Consider the following 24,008-nt stretch of genomic DNA (forward strand, 5'->3'; position numbering starts at 1 on the left):
ACCCTCATGTCATCACAAATGTTTATGACTTTCTTTCTTCTGCTGAACACAAACAAAGATGTTTTTGAAAAAGTATCTTTGCTCTTTAGGTCCATACAATGCAAGTGAATGCTACCTAGAACTTTGAAGGTCCAAATAGCAAATGAAGGGAGCAAAAAATTAATCCATAAGACTCTAGTGGTTAAATCCATGTCTTCTGAAGCGATATAATAGGTGTGGGTGAGAAACAGATAAATATTTATGTCCATTTTTTACTATAAATCTCCACTTTCACTTTCACATTCTTCTTCTGTTTTTGGCAATTTGCATTCTTTGTGCATATCGCCACCTACTGGGCAGAGAGGAGAATTTATAGTAAAAAAGGACTTAAATATTGATCTATTTCTCACCCACACCTATCATATAGTTTCTGAAGACATGGGTTTAACCACTGGAGTCGTATGGATTACTTGTATACTGCCTTTATTTGTTTTTTGCACCTTCAAAGTTCTGGCAGCCATTCACTTCCATTGTATGAACCTACAGAGCTGAAATATTCTTCTAAAAATCTTTTGTTTGTGTTCAGCAGAAGAAAGAAAGTTATACACATCTGGGATTGAATTTTCATTTTTGGGTGAACTATCACTTTAAATATTCAACAAGGATAAACATGGTTTGTGCGATCTACAATATGCTTTGTGTGGTGGATTATTAGCTGTTCACAATATTTTGAAACCAAACACTCAATAATATTGCATTTGTGTGGCCAATGCAGTTCAGAGTGATGATACATTTCAATGTTTTGTTTCAAGTACATTTTTGTTTACCTTTGTATGATGAACAGTTTTAGTACTGTGTGAATGGCCACTTGATTTTCAATATGAAATCTAGTTTTGTATTTTTGATCGATATGTGTGTGTTGGTGTGTCTGCAGGAGCTACATAAACAGTTGGAGGAGGTGACTAAGGACACGGAGATAGTGGAGATCAGGCAGAGGGAGGCAGAGTGTGAGCTGGAGGCCTCCAGAGACAGAGTACAACAGCAGGCCACGGAGATCCTCCTCAAAGCCAGTGAGATATCTGCATGTTCTCTTGTAACCTCTGCTCACAGTCCACTGTTTAATCCAACTCCTTATGCTTTCATTGATTCTTAGGCAACAGCTAGCTAATCCATTACTTGGGATCTATTGTAGCATGACAGATAAGGCCTAATGTACACCTACAGTATAACTGCTAAATCAGTAATGGACCCTTTTCACCTTATTTAACAATGTACATCTCGCAAACTTTTTATATATGCATTTTTTTTTATTTTTTTATTTGTTGTAAATTTGTAACATTTTACTTTGTATTATATTACCTTGTAATACGTATTTAAAAAACAAGTTACCACAGCTGCAATGAGTTTTCAAATCCACCGCTCTCTATTATTGTTTCTTCTTTTCGAAAGATGTGAAAGCTTAATAATATTATTTTTTTCTTATGCTGTTGGAGCAAGTGGGTAAGCAAGTTTACCCTGCTATCGTTTACTTCCATATTCCAAACCTGTCTATGTGAAAAGGATCTGTTGCTCATAATTGTTTTCTCACAAGTAAGCTTGGACCTACCTAAGTTTTGGTTATGCATATTAAAAGAAAAGTTCTCCCAAAAAATGAAAATTTACTCAATGTACTGACATTGAGACATCTTTTGTATACAATGGTAGCTGATATTGACTCACTTTAAAGCAAAGAAAAGGACCCAAAGGAAAGTAGTACATGCGATTCGTGCATCATATTTCCAAATAGTGAGAAACAACCCGAAATGTAAGTCATTTTTCGGTGAAAATGTTGATGTCTGTTACACGTTCATGAGCGCTATGAGAGCTTGTTCACAGTGGCTTGCGTGTTTATGCGAAAACTTTTATTATTATTTAGTGCTAAAAACAATATGGCAGCATGGTGTATTGTATGCCCTCAAAAGACTTGGAACATGACGATTGGAATAATTTTATGACACTTTTGATTGCATTATTTAGTACATGAGTCTCTATGCACTGCCATTGTATTAAATTTAGCTAAACAGGAGTGGATTAAATTGTCATTATTTTCTCCTTTTGTGTTCTGCAGAAGAAAGTCAAACAGGTTTGGAATGACATAAGGGTGAGAAAATGATTACAGAATTGTAATTTTTCAAATGAACTATTCCTTTTATAACCCTAGAATGCAAATGCAGTTATACCCCCCTTAAATGCATATGTGGGTCGAAAAAGACCCAGGTGAAATCTAGATGCTTATTCTTTATAAAATTACTTTTTTTTTTAAGGATAATTAACTGTAATGATAATTGTACCAATTATTTACATTTTTAAATGGTATACATCAGTGATTCCCAACCAGGGGTACGTGTACCACAGGGGTTTGGTACGTAAGCAGGTTCCAGGGGGTACGCAAAAACAATTGAATTTTGCTATGTTTAACAAAATCACATGTATGGCTTAAAATAAAAATAATAAAATTTGGCATGGGTAAAAATAGTGATTTTTCATTCAATCGCGATCTTCATTTGAAGAAAGAGTAAATTATGAGAGAATTGTCATTTTTGGGAGAACTATTTCTTTAATATGCACAGAGATAATGTCGAGAGTAAAAGTTTATATTTCATAATGTACCAAGTTAGAGGGTGCCCTGTATAATTAACTTAACATTTTAAAATATGGACCAATTAAAACTTATTTATTTATTTATTTTATGCACATTAGTCGAAAATGGAATGCTCTTTTTTAATAGCCAAGAATGTTCTTTGCAATGATATTACTGTGCTCTATGGTTTATGTATTAAATGCACCCTCTTGTGGACCAAGGAAACAACATCAATTTAAAAATCAGCTGACTTTAAAATTCAAATATTATTCAAATTTTGAAAATATTTAAGGTACAAATTCAAATTTAGTTTCTTTGCTCAATTGACAGCCCTAAATGGGTCATAGAGGACCCACATTAGCATTCTAGGAGTACTGACACAAATTCTCTTATTATTTAAAAAATATTCAACTAAATGTTAAAAAAAGGTCAGTTTACATGGTCAAAGACACCTTAATTAAGGAATACCTGGAGTGGCAGATCAAAAGACCACGTCATGTAAAGATTATGGTAAAAAAGTAGATGGCCATGCAATTTTTTACCCACAATGTTTTTTAAGGATTTTCTTTCTGAAATGCTCAATTGTGAGTTCATGGACTGGCCTTTTTTTTAATGGTTCAAACCTACAACCTTGTGGTTACCAGCTGAGATAACCACTGCTGTTTTGTTATCTAATGCAATTACATTCATACATTTTTAAATATAAACTGAGTGTCCAAATGCGTTTAGGGCCACTGCAAGTACATTTTTATTGCAGTAGTACAAGTCTTAAAGAATTAATCAGTTGAAATGTTTAGTCAGTCAGACAAAGGCAATAAGGTAAGGCACTTACAGTGCTGTGAAAATGTATTTATCCCCATCCTGATTTCTGTTTTTGTGTATGTTTCATACTAAATTTTTCAATATTCAAACTAAATTTAACATAAAACAAAGGTAATCTGAGTAAACAAAAACAAACAAAAAAACAACATTTTTAAATGATAATGTTATTTATTAAAGCAAAAATGTTATCCAATACCAACTAGGCCTGTGTGAAAAAGTCTTTGCACCCTTAGTTACTAAATCCCCAAATCTATGAAACTGCATTCATAATGGAGTTCAGCTGGACTAGACACACCCAGGCCTGATTACTGCCAGCCCTGTTCAATCAAATCAACACCTAAATATAACTTTTTCAGCAGTATGAAGTTGGCTAAAAGGTCTCACCCAGTAGCAAACTATGCCAAGGTCGAAAGAAATTCCAGAAATGATGAGGAAAAAGGTGATTGAAATACATCAGTCTGGGAAGGGTTACAAAGCTATTTCAAAGGCTCTGGGACTCCAAAGAAGCACATTGAGAGCCATTGTCTCCAAATGTGGAAAACTGTTGACGACACAGTGACGACTCATCCAGGAAGTCACAAAAAAGTTAAGGACAACATCCCAGGAACTGCAGGCCTCTCTCGCATCAATAATGGTCTTTGTTCATGACTCCGCTATCAGAAAGACACTGGCCAAAAATGGCATCCATGGAAGAGTGGTGTGGTGAAAACCACTGCTAACCCAGAAGAACATTAAGGTGTAAAATTAACAGAATTTTGCCAAAACACACCTTGATGAAACTAAAAACTTTTGGGAGAATGTTCTGTAGACTGCTGAGCCGAAAGTGGAGCTGTTTGGAAGACAGGTGTCCCGTTACATCTGGTGTAAATCAAACACAGAATTCCACAAAAAGAACATCATACCTATGGTCAAGCATGGTGGTGGTAGTGTGATGGTGTGGGGATACTTTGCTGCTTCAGGGCCAGGGTGACTTGCAATAATTGAGGGAAACATGAATTCTGCTCTCTACCAGAAAATCCTAAAGTAGAACATCCAGTCATCAGTCCGTGAGTTGAAGCTCAAGAGCAACTGGATTATGCAGTAAGACAATGATCCAAAGCATAGGAGTAAGTCCACCTCTTAATGGCTCAAAAGAAGCAAAATTTAAGTTTTGGAGTGGCCTAGTCAAAGTCCTGACTTGAACCCGATTGAAATGCTGTGGCAGGACCTTAAACGGGCAGTTCATGCTCGAAAACTCTCCAATGTGGCTAAACTAAAGTAGTTCTGTAAAGAAAAGTGGGCCAAAATTCCACCACAGCATTGTGAAAGACTGATCTCCAGTTTTCGGAAGCATTTGGTTGCAGTTGTTGCTTCTAAAGTTGGCGCAACCAGCTATTAAATTTAAGGGAGTAGTTAGTTTTTCACATCGCTGTATTTTTCATTATCATTTCTTGAATTCAAGACTTCTGAAAGGCTATGAAAGAACGAAAGTTCACTTAATGGAAAACTGATTGCGAAATGTTTCATGTATGAGAAGTGAAAATTAGAATCTGAATTCCAAAGCTAGGTGCTTTGAAAACAGGTTCTAGTTTCAGGCACCTTGCTTGTTGACAGTAAAGTTTGGGGTGACGGATCACCTCCTGGTATCCTGGCAACAGCAGATGTGTGTCCTAGCTGTGCTCATCACCCAGATTCTGGAATGTTCCCCGAGGGAGGCAGAACCCAGCTGGGCCTGTCACACCTAAATGCCAAACACAGTTCTTATCTTTTATCTGGGCCAAAACAATACAATCTGATGCATTACACACACATATTTATATGTGATTCAGTTAAGTGTAATTAAAGTGTGAATGTGTTTTCTACACATTCATAATCATTAAACATGCATTCAAAATTGAGCTGAAGCATCGTCAGAGAGTATTTTTTTTTCCTCGGCTCATTGCCTTTAATGTGTTTGTTCACCCCAAAATTATATTTTTCCCTCATGTAACACAAAAGGAGATGCTAGGGACTGAAACCCTCACCATCTACTTGCTTCATATGGGGGAAAAATACAACGAAAGTAAATGGTGACATTCTGCCAAGGTACTCATGATGGAACACATAGTACATTGCCCACAAGGTCACATCTTTGACAGTTCTTTTTAAATGTTTAAAATGAAATAATCTATTGAACATGTGTTCACTTTTATTATTTTTTCAGAGATATTTAATGAAATTTGAAAGTTATTTCACTTTCATTACATCAATCTAATTTTAACACTGTTTCTTTTTCGTATAAATCAAACAAATTGTGGAAAGGGCAAGTTTAATCCCCAAGTATTGTTATATTGTAATACTGTATCCCAAAATTCAGTGTGCCAAATTTTACCTTACATTTCCAGTTTGTCGACTGAATTGCAAGCAATTGTGATAGTTATTTTTAACATCATCTTTATAACTGATTATTTAATTGGACTGGCATAGCTTAAAGGAATATTCTGGGTTTAGTACAAGTTAAGCTGAATCAACAGCATTTGTGGCATAATGTTGATTACCAAACAAATATTTTGACTTGTCCCTCCTTTTCTTAAAAAAGAGAAAAAAATCTGGGTTACAGTGAGGCAGTAACCCAGAGTGAATGGGGCCAATCCGTAAATGTTAAAATACTCAGTTTCAGAAGTATAGCCACAAGGCATAAACAATATGCATGTCAACATGATTTTAGTGTGATAAAATCTCTTACTAATCTTTTCTGTGCAAAGTTATATACAATTTTAAAACATTGTTGCCATGACGACGTAACAGTGTAAACCTTAAAACCCTAAAACAACCATAAAAGCGCCAATTTAAACAACTTTACATAAATAACACACATTTTTAACAGAAGAATTAATATAAGTGGTTTTATAAAATAATAAGCTTCACATTTCTGTCTTTAAACCCTTCAAAATTTGGCCCCATTTACTTCCATTGTAAGTGTCTCACTGTAACCTCGATTTTTGCTTCTTTTTTGTTTTTGTTGTTTTTGTTAAAGAAAAGGAGGGACGAGTCAGAATAATTTAATTTGAAAATCAACATTATGCCACAAATGCTGTCGATTAAACTTAACTTATATTGAACCCGGAACATTCCTTTAAGACATTTTTACTCAAATTTGAATAAATTATATTTATTAATACATTAATCTGTATAGTAAGCAGTATGCTAGTATTCCATTCTTAACTTACTGTAGCAATAGACGAGGCATCCATACATACAGTGCAGAGTAAACGACAAACCTGGGGGCAGTAGGGGATAATGTGCTCTATTCAAGTTCACCATATTGTTTGTAAAAATGGATCTTTGACCATGTCTGCCCTCATCTAGGTTTTTCTCCCACCTACAATAGATGGGATTCAAACTATCGACATTCTGGTAACTAGTGTGAAGTTCTATCCTGTATCCCATCACCAGCTCTCCCTCTAAAGTTGTTGTGTCTGCCACTCAGGTCAGATCGGAAGTCTGCAGGCCACTCAAATGACTCATGAGGCCGTCATTCGGGATCTCGAATCAGAAAAGTCTCGTCTGAAGGACAAGGTGTTGCGTCTGGAGGAGGAACGAGGGGCGCTGCAGAGCAAATGCCAAATGCTGGACGAGAGGCAGAGACAGCAGATTGTCTCCCTGGAGAAGGTAACAGATCAAACCAATCCAATTCACTGAATATGCATGCTGTACCAGGAACATTTCTGGCTGTTATCACAAATCCCTTTTACTTTTCAACCACTCCCCTCCAACCACCTGCCTCCATTTTGCATGTGTAATGGATGCTTTTCACGATTCAAGCGATTCACAATAAAATCAAGTCACAGCCTTTCCATTTTTTCTCATTTAATGTCCTATTTAATTTGGAAATTCATCAGATTAGGAAAGTAAAATGTGCTAATGTTAAAAATATGTACAGTAGATTTGGGGTACTCGAGTTCAGACTCTGACTCGAATCCGAGTCACAGGTACATTTTTTTTTTTTTGTTGTGATTTTCTCCCCAATTTGGAATGCCCAATTGCCAATGCGCTCTAAGTCCTAGTGGTAGCGTAGTGACTTGCCTCAATCCCCAAAGTGGAGGACGAATCTCAGTTGCCTCTGCGTCTGAGATGTCAGTCCGTGCATCTTATCACATGGCTTGTTGAGCGCGTTACAGCGGAAACATAGCTCGTGTGGAGGCTTCATTCTAATCTCCGCACCATCCACGCACAACTCACCACGCACCCCACCGAGAGCTAGAACCACGTTATAGCAACCACGAGGAGGTTACCCCATGTGACTTTACCCTCCCTAGCAACCGGGCCAATTTGGTTGCTTAGGAGACCTGGCTGGAGTCACTCAGCACGCCCTGGATTCAAACCCGTGACTCCAGGGGTGGTAGTCAGTGTCTTTACTCGCTGAGCTACCCTGGCCCCCCTCACAGGTCCAATTTTAATGGACTTGAACTTGTCACAGACTCGGATGCATTTTTACTCAGACCTGACTCGGACTCGAGCCTTTCAGACTTGGGATTTTTTTCCGAGTCCGGCCGAGTCCATGGCATTTGTGATGCAATGAACAACAAACAAACAAACAAATAAAGTAACATAGGGTGACCATATGTCCTCTTTTCTCCAGACATGTCCTCTTTTTCAGATCTGAAAAAGCGTCCGGCCAGGATTTCAAAATTGCCTCTTAATGTCCGGGATTTGACTTTGTCTTCATACTGATGTGCTCTCTACAGTTAGTACTATCATACATTCAGTGTATTTGAGACTGCGCATCAGTTTACACGCGTATATGTCCTTACGTGTGATTATTCTGTCTGAGAGCAGCAGCACGATCTCTTTCAAAGTACTTTTTTAACTCTCTCACCCTCGCACCCGTGCTGTATGTGTGTGCGGGAAAGAGATCGCCACACATGCTCTGCCTTTCTCATCCAGAAATATCAATAACGTAAGTACACTTTAAAAAGTACGTTCCCCAACTCTGCAAATGATTAAATAGAACAAATGTTTTATCAGACTCCATATGACCATGCAAAGTCATTTCTAACTGAAAATGTTGACTATATCGAGACAAAATCAAATTTACTACGCATCAGGGACATTTAAACTAATATGACGGATGAAATAGACCATGATGGAAATTGTACAACTCAGTCCGTCACCTATTTGTAGCGCAACATCTGTGTGTTACCTGTAAAGCTGGCACTTGCTTTTCTATGGTAAAAAAGTCAGATAATACAATGAAGAACACAAGTGAGGGGAGAAGTCTCTATTCACCTATTATCCATACTAAATATAATGTGAAAAGAACAAAACGTCAGCCCAAGGTGAGTTTGATCTTGACTTTAGGGAAGTAGGCTATACTTGGACACAGCAGGAGGACTGAAAAGTGTGACGTGTAGTACTGTAGTATATAAATCTTTTTTTTAATTGGATCTGATCTTTTCTGTTTTTATTTTCTGTTGTTGTATTAAATTTTATGAGCATTATTAAATGTTTTAATATGACCATTTATTCAATATATTAAACACATTAAATGTATTTAATTAATTGCATTAAATGAATTTTACCCATAATTTTAGATAAAACTAAACTAAATTGAATGGACAAATTTAAAATGAAGTAGAAATAAAAACTAAATTAAAATTTGAAATAATAATAACTATGGTTGTAATGACTAATGCAGCTTTCAATTTCTTTGGTTGTGAGTGGAGGGGAAAAGCAACGAATAATTGAAATTTCAATAGAATGCTATAAGAAGTGTGTTGAAGGACAGATTTGTCTTCATACACCTAAAGCATATGCTTTCATTCTGAAACTACTTTGAAATTTGTTCAGCAGGATACTAATCATTTTTGCATTTATATTGACAAATTGTTTTTCTTAGTTGTGAAGGTTAAAATAAGGTTAAAATAAGCTTAAAATATTGATGTTGACTTTACGGTTACAATTTTAATTCAGATTCTTGAACAGATTCATTTGGACTCGACTTTACTCTGCCTGTTATGGACTCGGTCTTGAGTCCGACTCGGCCCCTTTTGGACTCGGACTCGATAGTTTAAAGACTTGGACTCAACTAAGGTGGACTCAAACCCAACACTAATGTACAGTATATGCTACTGTGTGTTTAAAACAGCACTCTCTTGCAGAAACCTCTCTTCAAATTTATAGCTGAATCAAAAATCTTCAGCAGAAACATTTATTTCACATGAACTCCTCTGAGACAGCATTAGCTTTTTAAGTATATACAAGTGTTCTTCACTGGCCATTATCAAAGCTATATCTACTAAAACAAACCATGTTTAATTCAGAAGATTGGAAAATGCTCAATACCTTATAAAATATGTCTCTTTGTGGATGTTTGGTTTGATTGATAAGGAATCCTGTGTCTCAGTGGTTTCCCACAGCCTGGCATTCATTTTTCTTTTATAGAGCCAGCATGGCTATTTATTTGACTCTGTGCAGTATGGCATTTCTTGCTGTTTTCATGCAACAATCTGCTCTACCAGTTTGGCTTTTTGGCTGTTCTATCCCATTTAGGTTTTGTTTCATTATTAATAAGTTGAGAGCCCACAATAAACAGATTGTGTGAATGTGGGCTTGTTTTGCTCTAAAAATATCTCTCTCAGCAGTTTTAGCAGCAGAGTCTTGTAAACTTTTTTAAAAAGCCTCTTTGCAAATAATTTTTTTGGTCTGCACCATGAATCAGTGGTTAGCACACATGCTCCAGATGCGTTAAGCCTTGGTGATTTCGATAATGCAGATTCAAGTCTGATCTACGACATGTCTCAATATCATCCCTCCTGAAATTCTGTACCTTTCTGTCACTGTCTTTACTATCTTTGTCTAATAAAGAAGGCTTAACAATAAAATATAAATGAAATGCCCATTTTCCAGTTTTGTGCAAAGTTTCAGAAAATGAAAACATTGACACAATTGTCATTCACATACTGTATAATCAGGGAGTGGAATCAACTGGAGCGGAACGGTCAAGAACAGCATTCCAGCACCTCTGATACAAAAAAGAGAAAACAAATATTTGCAGTTTGTCCGTCACTGGGGGGTTAGGGTTCCCCCTCCACAAAAATCTCAATTTAAGCCCTACATATAATATGTGAAGTACACAAGAACAAAGCTTGTCCCCTGAGCCATCTTCCTTGAAAGACACAAGGACTGTCAACTCTACCCTGACAGCACTTACGCACAAAAAAGGACCAAAAAGTTAGTTGGTATTACATGTTTTATTTTGGACATGGTGCCATGATAATACCTTGTTTTTGGGCATTCCCCATGATAATACCAAGGTTTTTGGGACATATGCAATGGTATACTTTGAAGGGCCTAATGTTTAAACCAGAGCTGGAAATGGGGGGGAACATGGGGGAACCCGGAATGAATTTTGTGGGGGAACGGCGTTCCCGTTCAAACTGGATACATTTGTTAGGGGAATGAAGAGTTTCTACCTTTTCTTCACTCAATAGCCTACAAAAGCTATGCCTGGTTCCGCACATAAATGAGTGAGATCTTCTGCATCTGTGGTTGTGCAATTTTGACTATCATCAGTAGCCAGAAAAAATGCACGCTACAGATCGACAAATGCACACGGGAATCCACTGTCAACCAATCCACACATGCATGCAACAGATCCACACGCTCAATTCACGAATCCACACACCAGAAGACTGCACAAATATACAGTTTCCTTTGCTCACAGTACCATCCACAAGTACGTAAGTCATGCAGTATGTGTAATTTAATTCAACAAATAAATGCTGAGTATTGACATTCTTCTTCGAGAAAGTCTGTTCGGCAGTCTTGACAAACACACGCACAATGCTGTGGGCGTGGTTTAGTGTGGCTGACAGAAAATGCCCATTCATTAAAATATCCAGTAGATTTGGCTATTAAAAAAAAAAAAAAAAAAAAAAGGATGTGTTCAGAATGTTCAGGTTCGACTAAGATTACAAAGATGTAATCTATAGTATACCTCTTTATTACACACCACCACAATTAAATTGATCGAAAATACTAGCAAAAACTTTAGAACTGTTGCAATTTTTTATTACTGTTTGAAATGAGTATTTTATGTTTTTATTTATAATAAAATTACATTTTTACCCATGATGGCAAAGGCCCATTTTCAGCTCTCATTTCTCCAGTCTACTAAGAAAATAATGTGTCACATAATCCTTACACCATGCTTTTTTAGATGCCATCAAGTTAAAATAACTTTCTGAACTTTTATAGAACATGTCTCGTGATACCTGCCTTCTGTTACATTTGTTGCACTGCGTCTATTTTTTTTTAGAAGCGTTTGGGCTGAACAGCCCCTAACAAAATGTGTCTGATGGGGGTCAGGTGAACCCAAAAATGTATATTATACAGGGTTTCCTCCATAACAGTTATTGAGCTAATCATTCAGGTAACCCCCAGCTAGATGATTTTGAAAATATGTTGATTTTCACATCCCTACATAGTATACTGTATATCAAGTACCATGGTATTACCATTTAATAATATCACTGTAAGACCATAGTACTTTTTTGTAAGTGAGGAGTTCAGGGTATTTCAGGATAACTCCCTCTGAATAAAATATCTCATCAAGCTTTCTCTTTTTTTTTTTTTTCTCTCTTTTGCCCACATCAGAGTTGAGACTTTCGTAAGCAATGTAGCCTTGAGTTAGGTGTTACTATGACAACATGCACCAAATAGTGTAGGAAAGCACTGTAGAGTGATCCACTGTGCCGACGCGTTGCAGGTTTTGTAATGGGAACTGTATTTGCTTGCGGGCTGTTGTGGCACGGACTCGTGTGGAATATGTCAAAGGCAGTTTGATGCAGTCTTTCTGCTGTCACTCATATCCTCTTAGATTGGATTTGCAGCATTCATCAACAGCACCCTGTGTCCCTTATCTTTTACTGTTTGTTCCCTTTTCAAAACCCCATAGCCTACTCTGAATTACACTGACTTCATTTCGCTTTGTGTCATGTTTAACTGAAAGTGAAAAGAACTTTATTATACTGCTGTGTGCTGATTTTATTCTTTGAATAAAGTATAGCGATATGTAGTTAGCTTATGCCATCAGTCTTAAATGATTGTTAACTTGAACTTTAGATATCTTAGAACATAATGATGAACATTAAAGTAACAATATATTTGTATACACCAAAAGTTTGGAATAATGTACAGATTTTGCTCTTATGGAAAGAAGTTGGTACTTTTATTCACCAAAGTGGCATTCAACTGATCACAATGTATGGTCAGGACATTAATAATGTGAAATTTTACTATTACAATTTGAAATTTTTCAAAATACTTCAAAGTGTATTCATCAAAAAATCTTCCATGTGCAGCAATGACAGCTTTGCAGATCCTTGGCATTCTAGCTGTCAGTTTGTCCAGATACTCAGGTGATATTTCACCCCACACTTCCTGTAGCACTTGCCATAGATGTGGCTGATCCCACAAAAGCTCAATGGGGTTAAGATCCATAACACTCTTTTCCAATTATTTGTTGTCCAATGTCTGTGTTTCATTGCCCACTCTAACATTTTCTTTTTGATTTTCTGTTCAAAAGTGGCTTTTTCTTTGCAATTCTTCCCGTAAGGCCTGCACCCCTGAGTCTTTTCTTTTCTGTTGTAGCCTACATGAAACTGGTGTTGAGCGGGTAGAATTCAATGAAGCTGTCAGATGAGAACATTTGAGGTGTCTATTTCTCCTCGCATGTTGTCAAAAATGAATCAAAAATGACTTTTTTTCAAATAGTAATGGTGCTGTTTTTTAAATCAGTAATGTTCTGACTATACTTTGTGATCAGTTGAATGCCACTTTGGTGAATTAAAGTACCAATTTCCTTCCGAAACATCAAAATTTGTACAGTATTCCAAAATTTTGGCCACCAGTGTGTGTGTGTGTATATATATATATATGTAACGCAGTTCAATGGTAAGGAGGAGGCGAGAACCGGATTAACAATATAAATAATATTTTAATAATAAACTGAACCAAAAAGACAAACACACACAGTCGGACAGCTGCCCGTAACTCTTTCTCTTTCGCTCTGCCATCTCCGGTCGGCCTTATCCCTCTCTGACTTCAACAGCCTAATTAGGGGCCAGGTGTGCGGAATCATGACCTGGCCCCGCCCTCCCACATTCCTCCCTTGTTCTCTCAGGCCGGGGAGCCCCTGGCATGACCCATGGCTCAGTATCTAGCCAGCTCAGTGCATCCACATGAGAGCTAACAAACTCATTGACTATTTAAACACAGACACTAATTGCAATTTAAAAAGGCACAGGTTTGGGAATTAACCTTTAATTGCCATTTAAACCTGTGTGTTTCACCTTGTGTGTCTGTAACAAGGCCAAACTTTCAAGGGTATGTAGACTTTTGATCAGGGCCATTTGGGTGATTTCTGTTATCATTATGATTTAAAAAGGAGCCAAACAACTATGTGATAATAAATGGCTTCATATGATCACAATCATTAAATAAAAGACAGTTTTTTTTGCATGATCAGTCATATTTTCAAAATCAATGCAAAAATTTCACAATTTCTGCCAGGGTATGCAAAGAGCACAACTGTATTTAGGCTGTCTCAATTGCTTCTGTCTCTTTATGTAATCTCAGACAGACAAGATGTTCAGTGGGGGGCTTTGTGGGGGACATGACATCTGTTGCAGGGCTCCCTGTTCTTCTATTCTAATCTTTTCTATTTGCAAAAGTAATATTTTGGAGTCTAACATTTATATTTCCTATTGACACACTAAAGCTGAAGATATAAATAACCATCTTAAGACAAATGCTTTTGTGAAACATCTTATGTGCCTAAGACTTTTGCACAGTACTGTGTGTATATATATATATATATATATATATATATATATATATATATATATATATATATACACACAGGTGCATCTCAATAAATTAGAATGTCATGGAAAAGTTCATTTATTTCAGTAATTCAACTCAAATTGTGAAACTCGTGTATTAAATAAATTCAATGCACACAGACTGAAGTAGTTTAAGTCTTTGGTTCTTTTAATTGTGATGATTTTGGCTCACATTTAACAAAAACCCACCAATTCACTATCTCAAAAAATTAGAATATGGTGACATGCCAATCAGCTAATCAACTCAAAACACCTGCAAAGGTTTCCTGAGCCTTCAAAATGGTCTCTCAGTTTGGTTCACTAGGCTACACAATCATGGGGAAGACTGCTGATCTGACAGTTGTCCAGAAGACAATCATTGACACCCTTCACAAGGAGGGTAAGCCACAAACATTCATTGCCAAAGAAGCTGGCTGTTCACAGAGTGCTGTATCCAAGCATGTTAACAGAAAGTTGAGTGGAAGGAAAAAGTGTGGAAGAAAAAGATGCACAACCAACCGAGAGAACCACAGCCTTATGAGGATTGTCAAGCAAAATCGATTCAAGAATTTGGGAGAACTTCACAAGGAATGGACTGAGGCTGGGGTCAAGGCATCAAGAGCCACCACACACAGACGTGTCAAGGAATTTGGCTACAGTTGTCTTATTCCTCTTGTTAAGCCACTCCTGAACCACAGACAACGTCAGAGGCGTCTTACCTGGGCTAAGGAGAAGAACTGGACTGTTGCCCAGTGGTCCAAAGTCCTCTTTTCAGATGAGAGCAAGTTTTGTATTTCATTTGGAAACCAAGGTCCTAGAGTCTGGAGGAAGGGTGGAGAAGCTCATAGCCCAAGTTGCTTGAAGTCCAGTGTTAAGTTTCCACAGTCTGTGATGATTTGGGGTGCAATGTCATCTGCTGGTGTTGGTCCATTGTGTTTTTTGAAAACCAAAGTCACTGCACCCGTTTAGCAAGAAATTTTGGAGCACTTCATGCTTCCTTCTGCTGACCAGCTTTTTAAAGATGCTGATTTCATTTTCCAGCAGGATTTGGCACCTGCCCACACTGCCAAAAGCACCAAAAGTTGGTTAAATGACCATGGTGTTGGTGTGCTTGACTGGCCAGCAAACTCACCAGACCTGAACCCCATAGAGAATCTATGGGGTATTGTCAAGAGGAAAATGAGAAACAAGAGACCAAAAAATGCAGTTGAGCTGAAGGCCACTTTCAAAGAAACCTGGGCTTCCATACCACCTCAGCAGTGCCACAAACTGATCACCTCCATGCCACGCCAAATTGAGGCAGTAATTAAAGCAAAAGGAGCCCCTACCAAGTATTGAGTACATATACAGTAAATTAACATACTTTCCAGAAGGCCAACAATTCACTAAAAATGTTTTTTTTATTGGTCTTATGATGTATTCTAATTTTTTGAGATAGTGAATTGGTGGGTTTTTGTTAAATGTGAGCCAAAATCATCACAATTAAAAGAACCAAAGACTTAAACTACTTCAGTCTGTGTGCATTGAATTTATTTAATACACGAGTTTCACAATTTGAGTTGAATTACTGAAATAAATGAACTTTTCCACGACATTCTAATTTATTGAGATGCACCTGTATATATATATATATATATATATATATATATATATATATATATATATATCACTACCGGTCAAAAGTTTTGAAACACACTCATTCTTTATTATAATTTTTTTTTTTTTTTACATTTTAGAATAATAGTAAAGTCATCAAAACTATGGAATAACATCAATGGAACTATGGGAATTATGTTGTGACTAAAAAAAATCCAAAATAAATCAAAACTGTGTAATATTTTAGCATCTTCAAAGTAGTCACCCTTTGCCTAGAATTTGCAGACATGTACTCTTGACATTTTCTCAACCAACTTCTTGAGGTATCACCCTGGGATGCTTTTTAAACAGTATTGAAGGAGTTCCCATCTATGTTGGGCATTTACTGGCTGCTTTTTTTTATTATTTGGTCCAAGTCATCAATTTCAAAAACTTTTTTTTTTAATTACATTTTAGTTTTATAATGAAATAAATTAATATGTTGGCACAATTATATTTTTGTCTACAAAACTAATTTCAAACATTTAATCATACACCTTCAAATCAAAAGATATTTAAGATCATGTGAAACATTTCAGTCAAGTGTTTCAAAACTTTTGACCGGTTGTGTGTGTGTGTGTGTGTGTGTGTGTGTGTATGTGTATGTGTGTGTATATATATATATATATATACAGTGTGTATATATATATATATATATATATATATATATACACATATATATCATATATATATATATATAAACCATTTTCATTAATTTAATTTCCACAGTTTTCTGATCCTTAAAATTAAACAGGTTGTTTTTGTTATTGCACCTTTAAGACTTCTGTATGTCATAGACCCCTGTTATGATAGGAAGTGTGATAGGTTTGAAATGATAAAAGAATAGATATACAGATATCTATTCTATATATATTTATATATATACACCAATCAGCCACAACATTAAAACCACCTATCTAATATTGTGTAGGTCCCCCTCGTGCCATCAAAACTGCACCAACCCGCATCTCAGAATAGCATTCTGAGATGATATTCTTCTCACCACAATTGCAGAGTTACCATAGACTTTGTTAGTTCGAACCAGTCTGGCCATTCTCGGTTGACCTCTCTCATCAACTAGGCATTTCCGTTCACAGAACTGCCACTCACTGGATGTTTTTTGTTTTTGGCACCATTCTGAGTAAATTCTAGAGACTGTTGTGCTTGAAAATCCCAGGAGATCAGCAGCTGCAGAAATACTCAAACCAGCCCATCTAGCACCAACTGAGTATGTACAGTATACTGAATAGGTACTGTTCAGATAAAGTATTCTGCGATTTGTGGTTATCAAAGATGGTTGGAATATGTCCAAACTTAATATGCTGAACCACACATGTTGTTACTTTGCTAGGACAGCTTTGTGAACTGGAGGGAACTGACTTCATACATCCACTAAAATTAACTTGACACCAGTTGGTAACCGCTATAATGGCTCCGAAAGTGAAATCCTGACATCATTTGTTTGCAGATACCACTTTCTTTGATAATGTGTTATTCAATGCAATGCCATTCATATATTTCTAAGTGTTACTTAAGTGTCCAAATACTTTATGGGGCCACTGTTCTTCAGCAATATGCATCAGATTCCCTCTAAACAGTCCCTCCTTTTTTTCAACAGTCTCTTCGAGAGGAGAAGCAGATCTATGAGAAGGAGCTAATGAACCTGAGTGCCAAATACGAAGAGGATACGGCTCATTTTAAGGATACCCACAGCCGGGCACTGGAGGAGCTCTCCAGGAAGCACCGAGCGGCTTTGGAGAACACCCAGAGCATCGCAGAGAAAGAGAAGAACCGTGTCCTGACCGTAAGTGAACTCTGTAACCACACCCACATGCTGTCAGCTTGTGCCCACACACATCCCTTAAAAAAGTCCTGATGAGCTGCATGATTGCACTTCAGTTATTACGCTCAGGCTGGAGAGTAGCATGCTGTCTTATCGTGAAGTGACATCTTGACAAAAAACAAGACGTACCTCGGAGAGCTGGTGAAGGAACAGGGGGAGGATTGGAGAATGTAATAGTTTCTCAAAGTGGATTTCAAATGTGTCCTCATTTATAAGTTTATTTTTCATTTACAATCTCTAGGATCATGTGTGTCATGCTCATGCTCTGATCAGATGAAACCGTGGTTAACAGCAGATGCAGAATATAGTTGCATTAGATATGGAGCCTTTTCACACACTGTAATGATGTGTTTCTGCCTTATTTAGCAGCATACATTTTTTTATATATTTTCAGTTAATTTTATATTTTGAGTAAATTTATCACATTATTTAGTTATATTAACTAGCCATTATTTTAAAAAGACTAGTCAACACTGCTGCTATGGGGTTTCTAATAAAGCTGATGTGGGAGTGACAGTAAATTTGGCGTTTTTCTCTCTTCTGAGTGCTGTAAGCCATCGCACTCTTTTATTTTATTTATTTTTTATTTTTGTTTGGAAAGTCATGGAATTGTAATAGTGGATTTTATCTTTTGCTGTGGGAGCAAATTGGAATGCAAAAGTAATATTTGCTGTGGTCTCTGTTGATTCCGCATTCATCATTTATTGAAGTTTTCCACTATAGTTTACTTCTGTGTTCTGTACATGCTAATGTGAAAAAGGTCCATTGTGATACATAGCTTCACTACTGATGTATCGTCTTCATTTTAGCCCTTTAAAAGACTAGCAGCATTGTAATACTCAACCCCATAGCACAGTAGGACTCAAGTAATACAATTCCATGTGTTTCTTCCAAATATGGCTGTATGTTTCTTTGAAGAATTAAAAAGTTATTGATGTTACTTTAAAGGTGTTTTAAATCAGTGTTTTGGTTTCAGGGTTCTTATAAGCATCAGTACATTACGACGGACTAGATGTGACACTTGAAATTAAATGAAGAAATCAATTTTAACATTTTAATGAAAAAGTTAATAAATAAATCACTTTTCTAAATGGGCAAATTAATAGACATATTTAACAATTTTGTTTAATTCATGTTTAAAATGTAGTTAAATATAACAATAAACAAATTAATTTAAAAAAATTAAATTGAAAAATATATATATTTCACAGTCTGGCATATTTAAAAACCATTGAATTCATATAAAAAAAATATATTTTTTTGTAGTTAAATAAAATATATATTTTTTTAATTAAAATGTAACGGCTTTGTGGAGCATGTCAACTGCTCATGTTCCTACCTCCCTTAGCTGTCCAACTTCGAGTAGCACATGGGAAAGGGTGAGGTCTTAAAATGTCGAAAGTTCATTGGTTGCTCCCACGGGTGAACTGTCTAATAGCATTTTTTTAACTTGATTGGCAAATGGATAAAGACAAGCATTTGGCAAATGCATTTTTGAAATGCGTTTTGAAATTTGCATTTAAAATTATTTATTAATTTATTACTTTATTGTTATATTTAACTACAATTAATACTTCAATTAAACAATTTCAAATATGTCTATTAATTTGTCCTTTTAAAAAGTGATTTATTTATTTGCATTTTTATGTTTTAACACATTTATAATTGATTTCCTTCATTTCATTTTTTAAACGTCACTCCTTCTCCTCCATATTACATAGATAATTTTTTTTGCTGATTAAGGGGTGGGGGGGGGGGGGGATTGAAGAAAGAGCTCCACTTTATGGAACTTAAAAAGGTTTTCCAGTAAAATCAGGCTGTAAACCCATTTTCGGTTAAAATTAGTACCTATTTTTAGGAATGTGTGGTTATGAGAAATAGAAAATGATAATATGAGGATGAGAGGGAGGGAGGGAGGGAGAGGACAGGCAGGTGCCCCATCTCCAGGAGTCTTGGTAGTGAGGGAGAGAGCAATACCCAGCTTGGCGTCTATGCCTCATTAGGCACAACAGTGAAAATTCCTCTCACCTCTGCCCTGCCTCTATCTCTCCCTCTCTGTCCTGTTCAAGGTGTCCCAGACGTGGATACATGTCTGGGACACGTCTTTATTGATTCACGTCTTTATTGATTCACCTTGCTGTTCTTGCTGCCATAACACAAAATGACATAAACAGACCCAGACTGAATCTGCACACTTTTCCGCTGCATTCTGTGTCGCTAGTGGTGGAATATTGTGGAAAAAGTCTGTGAAATGGATTTAAATATGGTAAAATGTGTTTAAATGAGCTGAGGGTACTGAAATCTCATGGGTAGCTGGAAGCATTATCAAATAAGCCTAAATATATAAAGGAATAGCTCACCCAAAAATTAAAATGACATAATTTACTCACCCTATGTTTACCAAACCCATATTACATTCTTTGTTATGCAGAACACAAAAGGAGATGTTTTAAATAAATCACAGTCCGTTTTTCAGAACAATGGCAGTGGATTGTGCCTCACCTTAAAGCTTAAAAAAGGACCCAACATATCATAAAAGCAGTCCATGCAACTTATGCATCATATTTCAAGTCTTCTGAAGGCATATTTACTATTCGTTTTTTTTTTTTTTTCCTATTTCCGATGGATTTTTATAGTGTGCATCTGTGCATGCTTTCAGGGCAAATGTTGTCCACACCCTTTTGTGCTACGTATGAAGAGGGCTGTATTCGGACTAGCATAATAGCATATATATAGTCATTTTTCAGTGAAACTCTTGATGTCCGCTGCATGATCATGAGTGCTACGAAAAAAGCCCTTTCACAGTGGCAATTCTGTGGAAATGTGTAGCATGTTCTGCAGAGTTCTGTGTAGATTCAAGGGGGCCTGAACATAACCCAGTGCCACAAACTGAAACCAGAACCATTATTTCCCTCATCAGCAGAGACAGGCATTAAAAGGGGAAAACGTCATGACTAAACTGTCTGTTTTGATTTTGCGAGCCGATAGCATATGAAATGAAAGCACACAAAGCTGCAAAGATTGACTCAGTCGTAGCGCAATCTGTCAGCCTCCCCCAAAACTGGCAGCTGCCAGCAGGCCGACACATTCATCTCAAAATCTACAAAAGTAAAACAAAAAATACTTTTTGTAATTATAAATCACACACACACATTGGATCGTTGGCTGAACGTGAAAGAGCAGAAGGTAGTTGTTTCATTTTCAGGGAGCGTCCCTGGCAGTTGCATTGTTCCCAGTGTGTGCCTTAATTTTCAGGTCACTGAAACTGAGGTCTAAAAAGGACATTGATTGTTTGTGGGTGTATATGTTGAATCCTTGATTTTCTTTGCTTATCTACTGTACCTCTCAATCTTTAACGGAGATGTGTGTTAAATTTTCGAAATAGGTATGTACAGTTGAAGTCAGAAGTTTACATACACCTTAGCCAAATACATTTAAACTCAGTTTTTCACAATTCCTGACATTTAAAAATAGAAAACATTCCCTGTCTTAGGTCAGTTAGTATCATTACTTTATTTTAAGAATGTGAAATGTCAGAATAATAGTACAGAGAATGATTTACTTCAGCTTTTATTTCTTTCATCACATACCCAGTGGGTTAGAAGTTTACATACACTTTGTTAGTATTTGGTAGCATTGCCTTTAAATTGTTTAACTTGGGTCAAAACATTTCACAAGCTTCTCACAATAAGTTGCTGGAATTTTGGCCCATTCTTCCAGACAGAACAGGTGTAACTGGGTCAGGTTTGTAGGCCTCCTTGCTCTCACATGCTTTTTCATCGAATTGAGGTCAGGGCTTTGTGATGGCCACTCCAATACCTTGACTTTGTTTTCCTTAAGCCATTTTGCCTCAACTTTGGAGGTATGCTTGGGGTCATTGTCCATTTGGAAGACCCATTTGCGACCAAGCTTTAACTTCCTGGCTGATGTATTGAGATGTTGCTTCAATATATCCACATAATTTTCCTTCCTCATGATGCCATCTATTTTGTGAAGCGCACCAGTCTGTCCTGCAGCAAACCATGCTTCACAGTTGGGATGGTGTTCTTCGGCTTGCAAGCCTCACCCTTTTTCCTCCAAACATAACAATGGTCATTATGGCCAAACAGTTCAATTTTTGTTTCATCAGACCAGAGGACATTTCTCCAAAAAGTAAGATCTGTGTGCCAATGTGCACTTGCAAACTGTAGTCTGGCTTTTTTATGGCAGTTTTGGAGCAGTGGTATCTTCTTTGCTGAGCAGCCTTTCAGGTTATGTCGATATAGGACTCGTTTTACTGTGGATATAGATACTTATCTACCTGTTTCCTCCAGTATCTTCATAAGGTCCTTTGCTGTTGTTCTGGGATTGATTTGCACTTTTCGCACCAAACTATGTTAATTTCTAGGAAACAGAATGTGTCTCCTTCCTGAGCGGTATTATGGCTGCGTGGTCCCATGGTGTTTATACTTGCGTACTATTGTTTGTACAGATAAATGTGGTTCCTTCAGGCATTTGGAAATTGCTCCCAAGGATGAACCAGACTTGTGGAGGTCCAATTTTTTATTTTTTTTTCCTGAGGCTGATTTCTTTTGATTTTCCCATGATGTCAAGCAAAGAGGCACTAAAATACATCCACAGGTAAACCTCCAATTCAGTACACCTCCTATCACAAGCTAATTGGCTAATTGTCTAAAGGACATAATTTTCTGGAATTTTCCAAGCTGCTTAAAGGCACAGTTAACTTAGTGTGTGTAAACTTGTGACCCACTGGAATTGTGATATAGTCAATTAAAAGTGAAACAATCTGTCTGTAAACAGTTGCTGGAAAAATTACTCATATTATGCACAAAGTAGATGTCCTAAACGACTTTCCAAAACTATAGTTTGCTAATATTAAATCTGTGGAGTGGTTAAAAAATGAGTTTTAATGACTTCAACCTAGTGTATGTAAACTTCTGACTTCGGTATGAAAGGTGCACAGATTTCAGATGGATTTTCGAAGTTTGCAATTCCATTTGGTGTCACTAGTGGCATAGAATTCCACACTGAACATTTGAATAATGGGCTGCATCTAAATGAGCATACTAACTGTACTACAGAGTATGAAAAAATAGGATTAATGCATCTTAAATCATAGTATGTTGAAAAAGACATCGTATGTAAGCTGCAAAGATGGCATACTATTTCCGATGGATTTTCAAAGTGTGCAATTCCGTTTGGTGTTGCAAGTGGTGCAGAAATTTCACTCTTGACCTTTAAATCATGGGCTTCATCTTAATAAATTGCATACTATCTGCTCTATATAGTATGCAAAATAAGCATTAATGCATCTATAATCAAAGTATGTTGAAAATACACAGTAGTATGTAAGGTGCACAGATGGCGTACTGTTTTTAATGGATTTTTGAAGTGTGCAATTCCATTTGGTGTCGCTAGTTGCGCTGACATTAAACACTTCACCTTTAACCTGCATGCTACCTGTACTGTATAGTATGCAAAATTAAGAGTAGTGCATCATAGTATGAATCATAGTATGCTGAAAACTGAATACAGATGCTCAAATCATAGTATGCTGAAAATAGAATGTAGGATGTAATGTGCACAGATGGTGTAATATTTCTGATGGGTTTTAGAAGTGTACAACTCAGTTTTGTCTTACCTGTGTTGCAGAAATTGTACACTTCCACTTTAAATCATTGGATGCAACTCGATTTGCGTGCTATCTGTACTATTTAGTATGCAACATTAGGATAAATGCATCTAAAATCATAGTATGTTAAAAATAGAATTTAAGTAAGGTCAGGTAAGGACCTGCAGTGTATAGTGTAGTATGCAGTAAATAAAAAGCTAGTATTCAATTCCAAAGACACAGTTTATCTCTGATCCTAAAAGTCTCTCCACACTGACAGAAAATACTCAAAAATACAGATTACACCTGTCCAAATCCACCCTCCCTGCCCTTATTGCCTGCTGTCAAACCTGTGTGACCCTTCATAGGGAAACTTTGTACCGTTGGACATCCCTGATGAAGCCTCGGCAGCAAACGGTTAATCTCATTACAGCGCAGAAGCTTTGGCCTTATCGTGCCGACACTGTATTGCCTGCCGCTTTCAGAAATGGAAATGCAGACTGAAAAATTGAGGCACAAATGAATAATCAATGAGTGGCCTTCATTAGATTGTGGCACTGACTCACAGCCTAGTAAAGAAACAGTGTGACGACCATACTGACATCCTATTTCGGATAAAGCCTAGGGCTCTTCCACTCGCTTCCTCTATTTTAT

The 24,008-nt window shown here is 36.8% G+C and overlaps 1 protein-coding gene across 3 annotated transcripts in view; it reads left to right on the plus strand.

Annotated features, from left to right (window-relative positions):
• Positions 1-24,008, plus strand: part of LOC127410246 (protein FAM184A-like) — a 205,510-nt gene that overhangs the window by 82,618 nt on the left and 98,884 nt on the right. For all 3 annotated transcript variants that reach the window (XM_051645408.1, XM_051645409.1, XM_051645410.1), the window contains exons 4-6: positions 914-1,049; positions 6,870-7,051; positions 17,519-17,704. In XM_051645408.1, coding sequence (XP_051501368.1) covers positions 914-1,049; positions 6,870-7,051; positions 17,519-17,704 — 504 coding nt within the window. The remainder of the gene's footprint in view (positions 1-913; positions 1,050-6,869; positions 7,052-17,518; positions 17,705-24,008) is intronic.

This window comes from Myxocyprinus asiaticus, chromosome 19 (genome assembly GCF_019703515.2).
Source record: "Myxocyprinus asiaticus isolate MX2 ecotype Aquarium Trade chromosome 19, UBuf_Myxa_2, whole genome shotgun sequence".
NCBI classification, from domain to species: domain Eukaryota; kingdom Metazoa; phylum Chordata; class Actinopteri; order Cypriniformes; family Catostomidae; genus Myxocyprinus; species Myxocyprinus asiaticus.